Source organism: Aquarana catesbeiana, linkage group LG12 (genome assembly GCF_042186555.1).
Source record: "Aquarana catesbeiana isolate 2022-GZ linkage group LG12, ASM4218655v1, whole genome shotgun sequence".
Lineage (NCBI taxonomy): Eukaryota > Metazoa > Chordata > Amphibia > Anura > Ranidae > Aquarana > Aquarana catesbeiana.
In genome coordinates, this window is record NC_133335.1 from 26,052,931 (window position 1) to 26,070,070 (window position 17,140).

The 17,140-nt window shown below is 44.3% G+C and overlaps 1 protein-coding gene across 2 annotated transcripts in view; it reads right to left on the reverse strand.

The window, feature by feature from the left end:
• COL20A1 (collagen type XX alpha 1 chain) overlaps nt 1–17,140 on the reverse strand; it is a 146,963-nt gene that overhangs the window by 85,610 nt on the left and 44,213 nt on the right. For both annotated transcript variants that reach the window (XM_073607447.1, XM_073607448.1), the window contains exons 16-19: nt 14,823–14,959; nt 10,782–10,914; nt 704–843; nt 324–456 (exon numbers count right to left, since the gene is read on the reverse strand). In XM_073607447.1, the coding sequence (XP_073463548.1) occupies nt 324–456; nt 704–843; nt 10,782–10,914; nt 14,823–14,959 (543 nt within the window). The remainder of the gene's footprint in view (nt 1–323; nt 457–703; nt 844–10,781; nt 10,915–14,822; nt 14,960–17,140) is intronic.

Sequence of the window (17,140 nt, forward strand, 5' to 3'; positions counted from 1 at the left end):
ATTATGGGCTAAGCCCTGCCCTCTCTTAGGGCAAACCCTGTCTTTCAAGAGTCCAGTGCCATAGCCTCAGTCTTTTAAACTGAAATGCTGGGGTGAGGCTTAGCTACAAGTTAGAAGTAAAGACCTTGTTTGTGAAAAGGGGGTCCCACTATAGTTGGGGGCTAGTTACCCAGAACTTGACACTTGTTTTCAGCACCTTGACTTACCCTGCCAGGTTCTTAGTGCACAAAAATTGGGAGAGGCCAAGACACCGAAAGATGTTATTGTGTGAAAAATATGGGAGTTAGGATGAAGGTCAGGTAAACGTTTTGAGAACAGGTTACCTGTCCTGTAGCGGGCGGAGGAAGCATCGCTCTGTGATCCATCGGCGTAGCGTGCGGAGATGGACACCTGGTACTCGGTGCTGTACTCCAAGTCAGTGAGGACCGCGCTGTGTTCACCTCCGGGGACTGACAACTGTCAAGTGGGGGAAGACGGGAGGAGGTTATCGGTGTCTATGTTGCATTTTTTGTACTGTACATCAATTGTCCTTTTTATTTCATATTGTCAGTGTGAATGGCATAGATTTGGTTGTTTGAATAGTTGTGATACACACATTGTTTTTTTGTGTTTTTAGTTTTATACACAGTTTTATTTTTATATTTCAGGCGCAGCACGAAATTTGCAACATTTCCTTTTTCATCATTGATATCCGGTACAGTACCTGACTCAGCCTCCCTCCGCTCAGAGGAATCCATTTGATCAGATAAGAGGTGACGTCTTCAGAGCCCGGATCCCACGCCACCGCAGCACTGTCACTGCTCATATCTACCACTTTCACGCCAGTAGGGGGCGGTACTTTCACTGCAAAATAGTGTATTGCACATTAGAGGAAATTAACATTCTTGACAGTCTATTAATACATTAACAATTTTTTTTTAAAAAGTGTAATACACAGTATGCTCACTAGATCAGCTATATTGGTTCATTACATATGCAGGCTCTGCTTTTGATTTTGCAACACTATGCAACATTTGTGCTTTACTGCTTCTAATTCATAGTGCATGCTAGACAACTCATTTAAAACAATCCACTCCATGTGTGGCTGATATTATCTCAACAACTGTTAGGTTAGGGCAGGGTTTCTCAACCAGGGTTCCATGGGACTCTAGGGTTCCTCCAGAGGTTGCTAGGGGTTCCTTGAGCAATGAGCAGTTTCTGACACTCGTATCAGTTCCCACTGACAGCACAGATCTTTTTAGGGGATAATTCTTCTCAATGACCACAAGTGTAAGGAACTTTCTTCCCACTGACCATCACATTAATGTATCATGAGTTGTAGATATAGTCATTTTTAGCACGAGGTTCCCTTATACCGAAAAGTTACTTCAAGGGTACCTCCTTGTTGAAAAGGTTGAAAAAGGCTGGGTTAGGGAGTTAAAGCAATAGCTCTGAACTGCTGATGTTGCCCTCTTTACTCTCTAAATTAGGAATTTCTGAAATAAAAAAAATAAAAAAAGTGAAAGTGGACGTCTGTACAAAGGTGAAAGTCGCATTACAAATGACTTTAAAGTGGAAATATACTCCAGCAATGTGATGTCCCCAAGCTCCCTTGCTGGCGCCAACATTTTCACCAGGTTTTCTACCAGATTCAGGATCTTGGGCCATCTAGACTGGCCTATCCAGGATGACCCAACTCCTGCATGCATAAATAAGGGTGTTCATCCCGGCACAGGTGACAGAATTGTACACTGAACTGCATGTGTGAGCTCAGTGTACACTTTAGACATTTTTATGTGAAGTTCTACTGTATCTCAGTAGCAACAGAAGTTCAGAAGTACTCAAAAAAGGTGAACGTTTTCCACTACATATATACACTATATGTATGGTTGCCACCTCATCCCTTTAAACCCAAACACATTATACAGATTCTGTGGCTGATTAAGGTGGTACTTAAACTCACTTGGTGCCTTATCTTTTTAATTAGCCTCAGAACCTGGATAATTCATAGGTGTTTGGGTTTAAAGGGGTGAGGTGGCAACTCTAACTATATGGCCAAACGTTGGTGAAGATCTGACCATCACATCTGTATGAGCTTGTAAAAACATTCTATTACATATTCATGGCCATTAATATAGAGTGGGCCCACCTTTGCGGCTAGAACACCCTTTGCTGTATTGGAAAGGCTTCCCATAAGATTCTGGAGTGTGTGGGAATTTACAGTATGTCCATTCAGCCAAAATTACATTTGTGAGGTCAGGTACTGATGATGGATAAGAAGGCCTGACTCTCAATCAGCATTTTAATTAATTCTAAAGGTGTTCATTAGGGTTGAGGTCAGGGCTGATGTTGGAAGAGAACACCTGTCTCAAACTCCTCATTTCAATGTATCCCAATGGTGCCAAGCAGGGTTAAGGTCAAGAAGACTGATGTTGGATGAGAAGATCTGGATCTCAATCAGCATTCCGATTCATCCCAATGGTGTTCAGTAGGGTTGAGGTCAGGACTGGTGTTAGATGGGAAGATCTGGATTTCAAACAGCATTCCAATTCATCCCAAAGGTGTTCAGTAGGGCTGAGGTCAGGACTGTTGCGGGATGAGAAGACCTGGTTCTCAGTTGGCATTCCAATTCAACCCAATGGTGTACAGTAGGGTTAGGGTCATTTGTGAGGGTACTCCAGTTCCTCCACACCATGGTTATGTGTATTTATGGAGCTAGATCCTTATACAAGGGTACAGTCATGATGGAACAGAAAAGGACCGTCCCCAAATGACTGGAAATCCACAATTGTCTAAAATCTCTTTCTATGCTGTAGCAGAAACCATACCCTTCACTGGAGGCACCTGAACTTAATCATATGTTTGGCCTTAAAGCGTAGAAGCCAAAACATCAATGATGAAAGAGCAATCGGCAAGGTTCAGTAACCCTCCCTGAACAATGAGCCATCGATAACCCTTCTAACTGCTTCAAACGTGGACCCTATTGTTCAGAGAGAAACATTTCTTTATTAAATACTTGTGACATTTTTGTTTGAAGATAGAAGAAAAATTTCCATATGAAATATATATGTGGGCTGTGAGAGCTGGAAGTGTTAACACGTATAAGACAAGTGCACTTGAAACATTCAGAGGCACTAATAAATTTTCAGCAGCCACCGCTCTGTGCAATAGAGAAATTAGGATTTGACATTTATATAACTTTGATGTGAAGCTTTATTGTTCTATATTTGCTTCTCGTCTGTAGGAGGCTCTCAAGTCGGCGGTGTTCTTCTTTGGGTTTGCTGGGCATGATGTTAGCTGTGTGATATATCACAACTCAATATGTCATGTATAAGAGCACCTGTCATTTCATTGCTTACTTCCTTTTCTTCCATCAGTCTCTCTCTGTACCACCCTGCACTTGGCTGAGGGCCTATAAAGACCAGGCTTCTGTATCAGGATGGAGAGGACTTGGAAAAGATGGACTTGGACACCTTGGCAGAGTTGTGATGTCAATGACCGTGAAGATGGTGAAACACCTCCATGACCTTGCCAATTTCTTATTGTACATCACGGGACACAGAGCCATAGTAGTTACTATGTGGGTTATAGGCCACCTTCAGGTGATGGACATTGGCACGCCCTAAGACAGGAAGTCCACTCCCTATATAACCCCTCCCACTACCGGGAGTACCTCAGTTTTTTCGCCAGTGTCTTAGGTGTTGGTCACGAGTAAAGATGTGCTGTGCTGAGCTCCCCTGGAAGATTCCTTTGCTGGGGCAGGCTATGCAACCGGATCCATTTAAAGTGTCTTTTCTAGGCCTAATTGAATGGTACCCGGGCCTCGTGTCCGAAGAAATTAGGTTTTGCCTGTAACGCTTCTCTTTTTAGAGAGCTGGACCCGGGGATCCAGAGCTTTGGTTTTTTCAGACATAAAGTTTTACTGGTGGGGTGCTTTACAGGTCCAGGAGTGTGGGTTCTCCGAGGGTCCCCAGTTCCTGAAGGTTTGGTAACAGAGCCCACCGTGAGGGGGGAAGAAGAGGTTGATGGCACAGGTATTTTCTTGAAGTCATCCTTACCAGAATAATGCAGCTGGGACTTTATAACCCCCTCCTAAGATAGATTGTGTGCCCCTACAAGTTATAACCTGTAGGTAGGGGGTATAAAGTCCCAGCTGCCTTTATCCCAGCACCAGGTCCTCTTAAAGTGGATCAATCCGTTTTTTCGATATACATGTGAAAGTGATCAGCTTACTGTTTTTTTCAATTTTTAAAACATTTTTTCTTTTAATAGGTTTCATCGCCACCTCGTCCTCCTCCCCGCACCCCTACTGCAGTAAGTTATTGCGCTAGTGCGAAAGGATCGCGGCTGGGGGTGGTTCTATTTCTAGGTCCGTCAGAATTTAAAAAAAAAAAAAAAGTCCGATGAGGCACACACACAATTGGAATATACGATGAAAAGCTTCCCTCAGACTTTTTCTGTCGGACGTTCGTGTGTACGCGGCTTTAGATGTAAACTCAACTATTTAACCCTTGCCAGCCCCGGTTTCCTTTATCCACTTGCCTACTGGGCACTTTCACCCCCTTCCTGCCCAGACCAATTTTCAGCTTTCAGCGCTGTCACACTTTGAATGGCAATTGCGCGGTCATGCAACACTGTACACAAACAAAATTTTTATCATTTTTTGAGACAGATTGAGCTTTCTTTTGGTGGTATTTAAAGCAGACCTTCAGTCATTTTTTCATCTTTCCATCTATTAAATCTTCTGCCCTTGTTGTTGTTATAACTTTGGATAATAAAACATTTTTTTTCTGCCAGTAAATCCCTTATACAGCCCACTTCCTGTTTCTTGTCTGGTCTTTAGCCTAGGCTTATGACATCATGCACAGAGCTCTCTCTCTCTCAGGAAGGAAGTCAGGGGGGATGAGTCATACAAGGGCCAATGAGAGCTGCAGAGCTGGAGGTGTGTCTGTGTAAATCCAGGAAGTAAACAAGCAGCAGCTTCAGCTGCCCACAGTTAAAATGGATGCAGCCAGACTCAGTGGAGGGAGATTTCTGCAGCATATTCGGCAAGTACAGAATCACAGTAATATATAAAATAATATGCAAAGTGGTTGGAGGGAAGCTCCAGAATGGCAAAGATGTTTTTATTACAAATTACGTGAGCAGACTGCAGTTCCTCTTTAATCACCACTGTGTCTTTTTATTTTTTCCTAAACAAACAAAAGAAAGACTGAAAATTTTGAAAAAAAAAAAAAGTTGAAAATTTTGTAAATAAGTAATTTTTCTCGTTCACCAATGTGCGCTGATGAGGCTGCACTGATGAACACTGATAGGTGGCACTGATGGCCACTGATAGGTGGCAATGATGGGCACTGATAGGCGGAAATGATGGCCGCTGATGGACGGCAATGATGGCCGCTGATGGACGGCAATGATGGCCGCTGATGGACGGCAATGATGGCCGCTGATGGACGGCAATGATGGCCGCTGATGGACGGCAATGATGGCCGCTGATGGACGGCAATGATGGCCGCTGATAGGTGGCAATGATGGGCATTGATGAGGCTACACTGATGGCCACTGATAGGCGGCAATGATGGGCACTGATGAGGCTACACTGATATGTGACACTGATGGACACTGATAGGCGGCAATGATAGGCACTGATAGGTATCACTCATAGGCGGTAATGATAGACGGCACTGATGGGCATCACTGATATGCACTGACAGGCAGGACTGGTGGACACTGATGGGGCTGCATTAATAATCAGGAGAGGAATGCCAAAAACCAGCAAATCCTGTTTACACTGTGATTGAACACAGCCGATCACGTGGTATAGAGCCGCTGTGATTGGCTCTTTAGCTCGATCTGTGATCAGTTGTGTCAGAAGGACACAGAGATCACAGATCACTGCCGATTCGCGATGCAGGGGGGCGTGCGAGAAGCGCAATCACCAGAGGCCCTCTATAGACACCCTCCCGGAAATGTGCAACCGGAGCTGTCTTTTGGCCATATCGCGGTCGTGAAGAGGTTAACAGGGTCTGTACGCACGGGATATGGGATGGATTGGCTGTCAAATTGGTCATGTGATCGGGAGCTGCTCTCGGCACACATGGATGGATATGTATGGTGTGTGGGCATTAAAGCCCGCCCTCTTTGCCGCTGCACATATGCGTTATGCGGTCAGCAAAAGATTAAACATTTCAAAACGCAATTTTCAATATTTTTAAAAATTTGCAGCTTTCAATATAATATTCCGCGGGGATCCTGCCATGAAGCTCCTTGTTCAGGCACTTCCTGTTATAGGGTGACAACGCTCTGTCCCCGTGCTCCTGCGTCGTCACAATCTCAGTTTTACCCAAAGGAGACTACAACACACATTACTCAGACGTGGCTCATTGTTGTCGCCACCATGAAACCTGCCCTGAAAAATGCCATGGAGTGTAAGAAGACCGGAAGTGGCTGCAAAGAGGCCGCAGGCAATCAACAGCACTGAGCTGTAACAAAGGATGAAAAAAAAAAAGCACACGGTGCATTTCATTAGCAAGCCAGCCAGCGTTTACGATGCGCGCTGCTTTAGGAAACCAAACGTCAATCAATTAAGGTTTACATCCAAGTTAAACGCTGCCAGTCATGCCAACCTAAAACGTTGAAATATTTATCCGCCCAAGATATTAGAAACGCATTAAACAGACAAACATTCCATTAATGTTTAGTAAATCTTGAACAGGCTCAGCGTAGCATATTATGAAGGTTTCAGCAGAATTCTGCGCGGCTCACATCATCGCATTAAAAGACCATTAGGCAGAAATGACATCATTCTGGTAAAACCGTTTAAGTGTGATTTAATGGTTTCCCTGAATAAAGAAAAAATTAAAATGTCTCAGGAAATTATGATTAGTGACCGCGTTTTAAAAAAAAAACTGAATCCTTTAATGCTGTCTGTGTCCCCATGGGGGAGATTCCTGCCACTTCCTGGCCTGGTGACTACCTATGATGGGGACAGGAAGTGAGGGGAAGACTGCAAACAAAACCTGGTAGAGGTTATGACAGCACCTCATTCAACAAATGAGTGGATTTATTGCTGCCTATGTCCTCAGTGGATAGAATATCCTTCATTTCCTTTCTCTGTGACCACCGATCACCAGGACAGGAAGTGAGAAGAAATGTCCTCAATGGTAAAACAGACAGCAAAACATCCTTTGTAACCCTTATACAATCGATCCACGTTTTTTGTTGAGCTGTAGGTAGTATAACATGGAACAATTAAAGCCTGACAATTGATTTCCCATTGAGCAAACCTAATTAATTTTTTAACAAATTTTGACAAATTCTTTAATTCCGAAATTTCCGAATTTTTCAGTTTCCGAATTTCCGAAATCTCTGAATTTCCGAAATTCGGAATTCGAAATTTTGGAAATTCGGAAGTTCGGAGGTTCAGAAGTTTGAAGTGAGAGATTTCGGAAATTTGGAATTTCGGAAATTTGAAAATTCTGAAATTTGGAGATTTGAAAATAAGAAATAAAATCTGAAAATTCAAAAGAATGAAAATCTGAAAATTTGAAAACTTGAAAATCTGAAATAACTGATAACTATTAAATTATAGGTATTGGAATTTCCTTTCAAATGTGGCTGTTAGTGAATCTAAAAGAATGGAATGTAACGATCGAATAATAATAAATAACAATAATAATAATAAAAAAACATTTTTATTATTATTATTTATTATTAATTTGTTCCATTCCATTTGTTTAGATGCGGCATTTGTTATCTCGGATAATTCGTAACTTCAGATAAATTCGTATTCGTTGCGTTCACAAACAGCCAAATTTGAAAGGAAATTCCAATACCTATCATTTAATAGTTATTATTAGTTAGTTATTATTTCGAATTTTACCGATTTTCTTTCTTTTTTTTTCAGATTTTCAAATTTTCGGATTTTCGAATTTTTGAATTTCCAAATTTTCGTATTGCGAAAATTCGGAATTCGGAAATTCGAATATTCGAAATTCGAAAATTCGATTTTCGGATTTCCAAATTTTCGAATTTCTGAAAAAAGCAAAAAAAACGAATGAAACGAAAACAAACTATTTCTTTGTCAGTGCACATGTCTAGAGACACCCTTTAGCCCTGGTTCACACCGAATCCGAGTTTGAGATCGCACGACTTCAGTGGCGTCACTAGGGTTGGTGTCACCCGGTGCGGTAAAAAATGGTGTCACCCCCCTTCAGCATTAAGCCAGGCTAGTGCATTGATGTGGCTCTCCCCCCTTAACCTGCCACAGTGGTTGGAACCGGGATGTGAGGGATCAGGGGATAATTGGAGCCGGGATGGGATCGGAGGGGATGGATGGAGCCGGGATAGATGGAGCCGGGATGGGATCGGAGGGGGTGGATGGAGCCGGGATGGGATCGGAGGGGTTGATGGAGCCAGGATAGGATCAGAGGGGATGGATGGAGTCGGGATGGGATTAGAGGGGAATGGATGGAGCCGGGATGGGATTGGAGGGGGTGAATGGAGCTGGGATGGGATCGGAGGGGTGGATGGAGCCAGGATAGGATCGGAGGGGATGGATGGAGCCGGGATGGGATCAGAGGGGATGGATGGAGCCGGGATGGGATCAGAGGGGATGGATGGAGCCGGGATGGGATCAGAGGGGATGGATGGAGCCGAGATGGGATCGGAGGAGGTGGATGGAGCTGGGATGGGATTAGAGGATATGTACTAGGGGGTGCTTTGGGAAGGAAGAGGAATTGTGCTGGGGGGTCAAACTTCAAATCTGCCCCCTCCTTCTACTTCTAGCACGAGTTCTAACCCAAATCAAAGCCCCCTAGCACATATCCTCTAACCCCCACCCCCTCCCTAAAATCACTCCTAGCAGCATAGATGTTACCTGTCAATTCCCCACCCCCCAATCGCCATGTTCCCCTCCCCTGCAATATTCCTGTTACTTTACTTACTGTACCTTAGCGCCGGGCAGATGCTGTAGAGCAGTGTCCCTCCTCCTCCTCCCGGTCTGTGTACTTGTAAGAAGGAGGAGGAGGAGGCGGCGGCTATAGTCCAGTCTGCAGTGAATTTTATGGAGCCAGTGGGGAGAGATGTGACTGTAGCGTGCGGGACGGTGGGATCCCGGGCACCTTGTCTCTCTGCCTCACTCCCTCCGGCTCCTCCCCCACTCTAACTGCACATCGCGTGCAGCTGAAGAGGGTCCAGAAGAGAGGGAGGTAGCCGCGCGGTACCGGTACTTGCCTAAGCCTGGTGTCACCCTCTGCAGGGTGGCACCCGGGTGCGGACCGCACCCCCCGCACCCCCCTAGCAACGCCTCTGCGCGACTTCACTTAAAATAAAGTTGCATGATTTCAAAGCCGCATGTCAGTGCCACTTCAGGTGCGACTTGGCTGACTTCTAAAATAGAAAGAGTATAACCATCTTCTGAAATTCAAGTTTCAAATAGAATAGGAAAAAAAAACAATAGAATAGAATAAAATAGAAGGAATATAACCATCTTCTGGAATTTGAATTTCAAATAGAATAGAATAGAAAAAAACAATAGAATAAGAAAAAAAAAAACAAAGAATAGAATAAAATAGAAAAAATATAACCATCTTCTGGAATTCAGTTTTCAAATAGAATACATTTGAATTCAAACGGAATAGATAAGAATTGAATATAACATAAAATAAAAGAATAGAATAGAAAAAAACAATAGAATAGAATAAAATAGAAAGAATATAACCATCTTCTGAAATTCAAGTTTCAAATAGAATAGGAAAAAAAACAATAGAATAGAATAAAATAGAATATAACCATCTTCTGGAATTCAGTTTTCAAATAGAATAAATTTGAATTCAAATGGAATAGAAAAGAATTGAATATAATAGAAAATAAAAGAATAGAATAGAAAAAAACAACAGAATAGAATGGAATAGGAACAATACAGCCATCTTCCAAAATTTGAATGTCGAATAGAATAAATTCCATTTCAAATGGAATTCGAATGAATTTGAATGGAAGTCGAATTCAAATTGATTCGAATTTTCCAAATTCAGAAAATTCGTATTGATTCGAACTCAAACGAACAAAATGAATTCCAAAAACGAATTAAACAAATTTATGTAAATAACAAATCGAAACTAAACAAGTTTTTTCATTCTGCGCATGCATAATGATCTCTTTGACAGCCAAGCAACGATCGTTTTCAGATATTGAAGCCTTCCATCCATGTAACATTCTGTATCTGTACAGAGGTGTGAATTTCAGGCCCCGGTCACGACAAGGCAAACAATCATTTCTGCTGGAGAATAAAAAGTCCAGGCCGAAAAGCACAGAAAAGTGCCAGAGAAAAGCGAACGTAGGAGCCGCCCCGGGAGATTCACGCCGGTTACCGCAACAATGTCAAGTGAAGGTGGACGGAGGCCTCTGAGCCGCCATGTTCGTTAATTGGCACCAGTGACAGAATAATAATTATCGGCGCAGAGTTCAGGCGGCACAAACTGGAACAAATAACAGCAACAGAGGCGCAGCCGGCCATATGTCACCTGCCAACTTTGGGCACGACCGCCTCTGTGCCCCCGCGCTCGGCGGATCTGCCATTAAGACTGACATTCCAGGGCTCTGTAATTAACGCTAATTGGGCAATGTGCCCCGACTAAAGACTTTCCCCTCGCACACTTGGCATTTCTGCAAGAATGAGGACAAACCCAGCTGACAGCCAAGGGCACGGCTCCGGAAGCACCGTGGCAGCGCCAATGAATCAGACAGAATGGGCAACGGGCGGCTCTCACTGCGTGGTTCCTTACTCTGATCTCGGCACTTACAGGTCGTAAAGTTTCCCGTCAGATGCAGAAAAGTCTTCAGCCCGCTGTGTGAGATGGCCAGGGTGACGTTATACGGAGTCTGAGAGGTCAGGGACTTCATGGTCACCGAGGAGCTGCCACCAGGGATGTCCACCTGAAAGGAGACAGCGAGGGCACCATCAGATACAAAGAGAAGATCTCACGTACTTCACTTTTATTTTAGTCTGATGTAACACAATTATGGTACATTCCAATCAAACATGTGCAGGTGACCCCAATTTAAAGGGAATCTATACAGTGCCTTGAAAAAGTATTCATACCCCTTTGAAACTTTCCACATGTTGTTATGTTACAAACAAAAACGTAAAATGTATTTTGTTGGGAAGTGGAAGGAAAATGATAAATGGTTTTCTACATTTTTTACAAATAAATATCTGAAAAGTGTGGCGTACATTTGTATTCAGCCCCCTTTACTCTGATACCCCTAACTAAAATCCAGTGGAACCAACTGCCTTCAGAAGTCACCTAATTAGTAAATAGGGTCCACCTGTTTGTGATTTCATCTCAGTATAAAAAGAGCTGTTCTGTGAAGCCCTCAGAGGTTTCTTAGAGAACCTTCGTGAACAAACAGCGTCATGAAGGCCAAGGAACACACCAGACAGGTCAGGGATAAAGTTGTGGAGAAGTTTAAAGCAGGGTTAGGTTATAAAAAAATATCCCAAGCTTTGAACATCTCACGGAGCACTGTTCAATCTATCATCCGAAAATGGAAAGAGTATGGCACAACTGCAAACCTACCAAGACATGGCCGTCCACCTAAACTGACAGGCCGGGCAAGGAGAACATTCATCAGAGAAGCAGCCAAGAGGCCCATGGTAACTCTGGAGGAGCTGCAGAGATCCACAGCTCAGGTGGGAGAATCTGTCCACAGGACAACTATTAGTCGTGTTCTCCACAAATCTGACCTTTATGGAAGAGTGACAAGAAGAAAGTCATTGTTGAAAGAAATCCATAGGAAGTCCTATTTGCAGTTTGCGAAAAGCCATGTGGGGGACACAGCAAACATGTGGAAGAAGGTGCTCTGGTCAGATGAGACCAAAATTGAACTTTTTGGTCTAAAAAGCAAAACGCTATGTGTGGTGGAAAACTAACACTGCACATCACCCTGAACACACCATCCCCACTGTGAAACATGGTGGTGGCAGCAATAAGTTATGGAGATTCTTTTCTTCATTAGAGACAGGGAAGCTGGTCAGATTTGACGGGAAGATGGATGGAGCTAAATACAGGGCAATCTTAGAAAAAAACCTGTTAGTCTGCAAAAGACTTGAGACTGAGGCGGAGGTTCACCTTCCAGCAAGACAACGACCCTAAACATACAGCCAGAGCTACAATGGAATGGTTTAGAATCAAAGCATATTCATGTGTTAGAATGACCCAGTCAAAGTCCAAACCTAAATCCAATTGAGAATCTGTGGCAAGACTTGAAAATTGCTGTTCACAGACACTCTCCATCCAATCTGATAGAGCTTGAGATATTTTGCACAGAAGAATGACCAAAAAAATCTCACTCTCTAGATGTACAAAGCTGGTAGAGACATCCCCAAAAAGACTTGCAGCTGTAATTGCAGTGAAAGGAGGTTCTACAAAGTATTGACTCAGGGGGGCGCTATACAAATGTACCCCACACTTTTCACATATTTATTTGTGAAAATATGTTGAAAACCATTTATCATTTTCCTTCCACTTCACAATTATGTGTCACTTTGTGTTGGTCTATCACATAAAATCCCAATAAAAATCTATTTACATTCTTGGTTGTAACATGACAAAATGTGGAAAATTTCAAGGGGTATGAATACTTTTTCAAGGCACTGTAGTGGTTTTTGGGGCAATTTTTTTTTAATCTAAACTGAAGGGGAAAGATGCAGAGAGGATAGGAGCAGATAAGATTAGAGCAGAAAGGAGAGGAGGGGAGGAGAATAGCAGAGGAGCTGAGAGGAGCAAAGATGATAGGAGAGGACCAGAAAGGAAAGAAGATGATTAGGAGATGAGCAGAAAGAGAAGAATGGAGAAAAGCAGAGAAGAAGACAGAAAAGTACAGAGGAGAGCAGAAGAGAGGAGAGAGGATGATAGGAGAGCAGCAGAAAGTAAAGGATGGAGAGAGAATATCAGATGAGCAGAGAGAAGGGGGGAGCAGATAGGAGTGGAGAAAAGCATAAAGAAGAATTTTAGGAGAGAAGAGAGGAGGGGGGCAGATGGGAGTGGAGAGAAGCAGAGAGGAGAACAGTAGAGGGGCAGAGAGAAGAGGAAGACAGCAGATATGAGATGAGGGGGAACAGAGATGAAGAAAGGGAAAGAGCAGATAGCAGAGGAGATAAATAGGAATGGAAAGGGCAGATGTACAAGAGGAGGAGAATAGGGAGGAGAGGAGTAATGACAAGAGGAGCAGAAAAAATAGAAGAGGATAGAAGGGCACACAGGACAGAGGAGGGATGACTGGGCAAGTGAAGAGGGTGAGAAGACAGGGGAGAAGAGAAGCAGATTACAAAGGAGAATAGAGGAAAGGAGCACACAGGAAAAGAGCAAGCAGAAGTCTGACAGAGCGAACTGAAGAAGGAAAGATGTGGAAGGAGAGGAAAGGTGCAGATAGCTGGAGGAGAGGAGCCAAGAGGTTAGGGGGTAAAAAAAAACAGACAAGGAGAAGAAATTGGGAGATAAACAAAGGAGGATCAGAGAAAAGAGGAGCAGAAAGGAGAGGAATGGAGAGGGGAAAACATAAAAGGGAGGGTCAGAGAGGAAAGAGCAAAGAGAAGAGAGGAGAGGAGCAGAAATAAGAGGAGTGGAGCAGAGAGGAGAGGAGCCAAGAAGAGAGCAAAAGAGCAACAAGGAAAGTGAGAAAAGGAACAGAGTAGAGAAGCACAAAGGAGAAAAGAGTGGAGAGAAACAGAGAAGAGAGGAGCAGGGAGGTAAGGAGACAAGCAGAGAGGAAAGGAGGGGAGCAGAGGGATGATAACAGAAGCATAGAAAAGGGGAGCAGAGAAAAGAGAGAAGAGCAAAGTAGAAATGAGCGGAGCAGAAAGGAGAGGTGAAAAGGAGAGAAGCAGAGAGATTACAAGAAAGGCACAGAAAAGAGCAGAGTTGAAAAAAGGAGAGAGGAGAAGTGTAGAGAGGAGAGGAGAGGAGAAGTGCAGAAAAGAGCAGAGTTGAGTAGAGGAGAGAGGAGAAGAGTAGTGAGGAGAGGTGCAGAAAAGAGAGAAGCAGACTGCAGTCATGATGATGGAACAAGATGGAATTTAGGACAGGTGAGGAGAGGAGAGCAAATAGGAGAGGAAAGAGAAGAAAAAGCGGCACCATACATTGATGGCCATGTCTGATGTAGGCAGCCAGAAGGAGAACACAGCTAGATAAAGCCAGAAGGTCATAGTAAGTAAATATATAAGACAAAAGGGGAAGACACGTAATTCCATAGCACAAAGGCAGCAGTAAAACTCATCCTAGGAGGACACATGAGAGATCTGACATGCACATTATAGCCTGAAGAGTGATAAGTGAACGCAGCAGAGGAATATATTGTGCTGGAAGGAGAAGAAGTGAAGGATTCCATCTGGAAGGAGAAGTGGGGATCACCCTTCACCTCCGGAGCGGGATGACTCACATTGTGAGCGGTGTCACCTCCGGGGGTGGATAATTCCTGAGCGGGGATTACATGGGGTTCTCATATCATCTCCTTTACTTGAAGGGGACTCCCTGTCACTTGATTCAGCATCATTTAAATAAAGATGACAGCCTTCCACTCAGGCAGAAATCCAGAATAAATTTGATTCTCTATAAACGCTGCAAAGCAATATTTATATAGAAAGGCCGGGAGGCATAACCAGTCTGTGGAACAAAAGGGTTTTGGGTGCCTTTATGCTTCTAACTGCTATCCACACCTACAGGGATTAGCATGTTTGTTCCTGTGCGTGGCCACTTAGTCATGGCTGTGTTTGCATGAACCAGGAAAATAAACACTGCCACCCCCACCCCCATTCTAGATGGTGAAATTACTCCAACACTCACCTCTTTAGCGATGGCATTGCTTGCGTCAGAGGTGTACGAGATGTGCTGGATCGTTCCATTAGATGGCGCCACCTCCCAGTACACAGTGACACTACTGTGAGTGATGTTGGTGAACCGTAGACTGTGCCGTGTGGGCTCTGAAAGACAAAAAGGCATGGCAAGCCCTAAAACATCCTTCACAAACAAAGAAAAGGATTACTTCATATATATATATATATATATATATATATATATATATATATATATATATATATATATATATATAGCCAGCAATGGGGAAAAATCAACCTTTTTTTGTACTGTTGCTGACTCCAACAGCATGCAGATAATTGTTCATGACATCATCTGCACTCAGAGGGAGACTTATTTAGGCCGGGTTCACAGTGGTACAACACAACAGTCGTACCACTTTGGATCCGACTTTGCCCTGAGACTTGAAGTCCGACTTCAATGAATAGGGATCCGACTTTGATACCCGACAATACCAGGCACTGTGTCTGGTATGAATCTTTAGGGGGAACTCCACGCACAATGTAAAAAAAAAAAAAATGTCATGGGTTCCCCCTCCAAGTGCATACAAGCCCCTTCGGTCTGATATGGATTTTCAGGGGAACCCCCAAGATCCATAGCAGACCGTTATCCGAGCACACAGCCCGGCAGGTCAGGAAAGGGGGTGAAGACAAGCGACCCCCCCTCCTGAACAGTACCAGGCCGCATGCCCTCAACATGGGTGGAGTGGGTGCTTTGGGGCAGGGGGGCCCTGACCTCCCCCACCCCCAAAGCACCTTGTCCCCATATTTATGAGGACAAGGGCCTCTTTCCGACAACCCTGGCCGTTGATTGTCGGGGTCTGCAGACAGGGAGCTTATCGGAATCTGGGAGCCACCTTTAACAAGGGGCCCCCAGATCCCAGCACCCCACCCTATGTGAATGAGTATGGGGTACATTGTACCCCTACCCATTCGCCTAAAAAAAAAAAAAAAAAGGGTCAAAAATAAAACACAGTACACAGGTTTTTAAAGTATTTTATTAAGCAGCTCCGGTGTCTCTTCCAACATCAGAAGAAGAACAGAGGGAGAAGACAGCGGAGAAAACCGGGCAAAAGAGCGAGAAGACAGCAGTAGGAGACCCAGCAGAAGACAGCGGACAGAGGGAGAAGAACCGGAGAGAGAGCATGGAGAGGAGCCAAAGAGAAGGGAGAAGACGTTGGGAGAGACACCAGAGGTGCTTAATAAATTACTATAAAAATCCGTGTACTGTGTTTTATTTTTGACAATTTTTTTTTTAGGTGAATGTATACGGGTACAACGTACCCCATACTCATTCACATAGGGTGGGGGGGGCTGGGATCTGGGTGCCCCCTTGTTAAAGGGGGCTCACACATTCCGATAAGCCCCTCCCTGCAGACCCCGACAACCCACGGCCAGGGTTGTCGGGAAGAGGCCCTTGTCCTCATCGACATGGGGACAAGGTGCTTTGGGTTGGGGGGGGCGCAGGGCCCCCCTGCCCAAAGCACCCAACCCCCATGTTGAGGCCATGTGGCCTGGTACGGTTCAGGAAGGGGGGGGGCGCTCGCTCGTCCCCACCCCCTTTCCTGACCTGCCAGGCTACATGCTCGGATAAGGGCCTGGTATAGATTTTGGGGGGACCCCCACGCCGTTTTTTGGCATAGAGGTTCCCTTGAAAATCCATACCAGACCGAAGGGTCTGGTATGCTCTTGGAGGGGGAACCTATGTCGTTTTTTATTTTTAAATTTTGCATGGAGTTCCCCTTCAAGATCATCAGAGCACAAGTCGCATGCCAAAGTCGGATCAGTGAAGACGGCGATCTGACTTTGATCTGACTTCAGTGATATTCAATGGGCTGAAGTAGGATCAAAGTCGGACCAAAGTAGTGCAGGGAGCATTTTCAAAGTCCAACCGGCTTGTGTCGGATCAGTTAAGACGGCTCCCATAGGGAAACATTGATTTTCACACTTCATGCGACACGAGCTCCCAATGTCAGAGCGTTTGTCATACCAGTGTGAACCCGGCCCTAATGGAGAAACAGTGGTGACAGGTTGAAACAGGAAAAGCCGCTCCAGGTGAGTGAGTCTCTGGTTAATCCCCAGACACACTAGTCAGGTGCTAGCCCAGCATGCTGTGTAACATAAAGACATAATTCTGGACGGCTGCACTTCCAAAAATCCTTTTATTGAAGCTTCATATGACAAGTGGTTGACAGATGGAGCAGGGGACAAAGAGGTAGATGCGTTTCACGCAAATGTTAGCGCTTAATCATTAGCAGCCTGACGGATGCACTTCCAAAGATTTTTGGA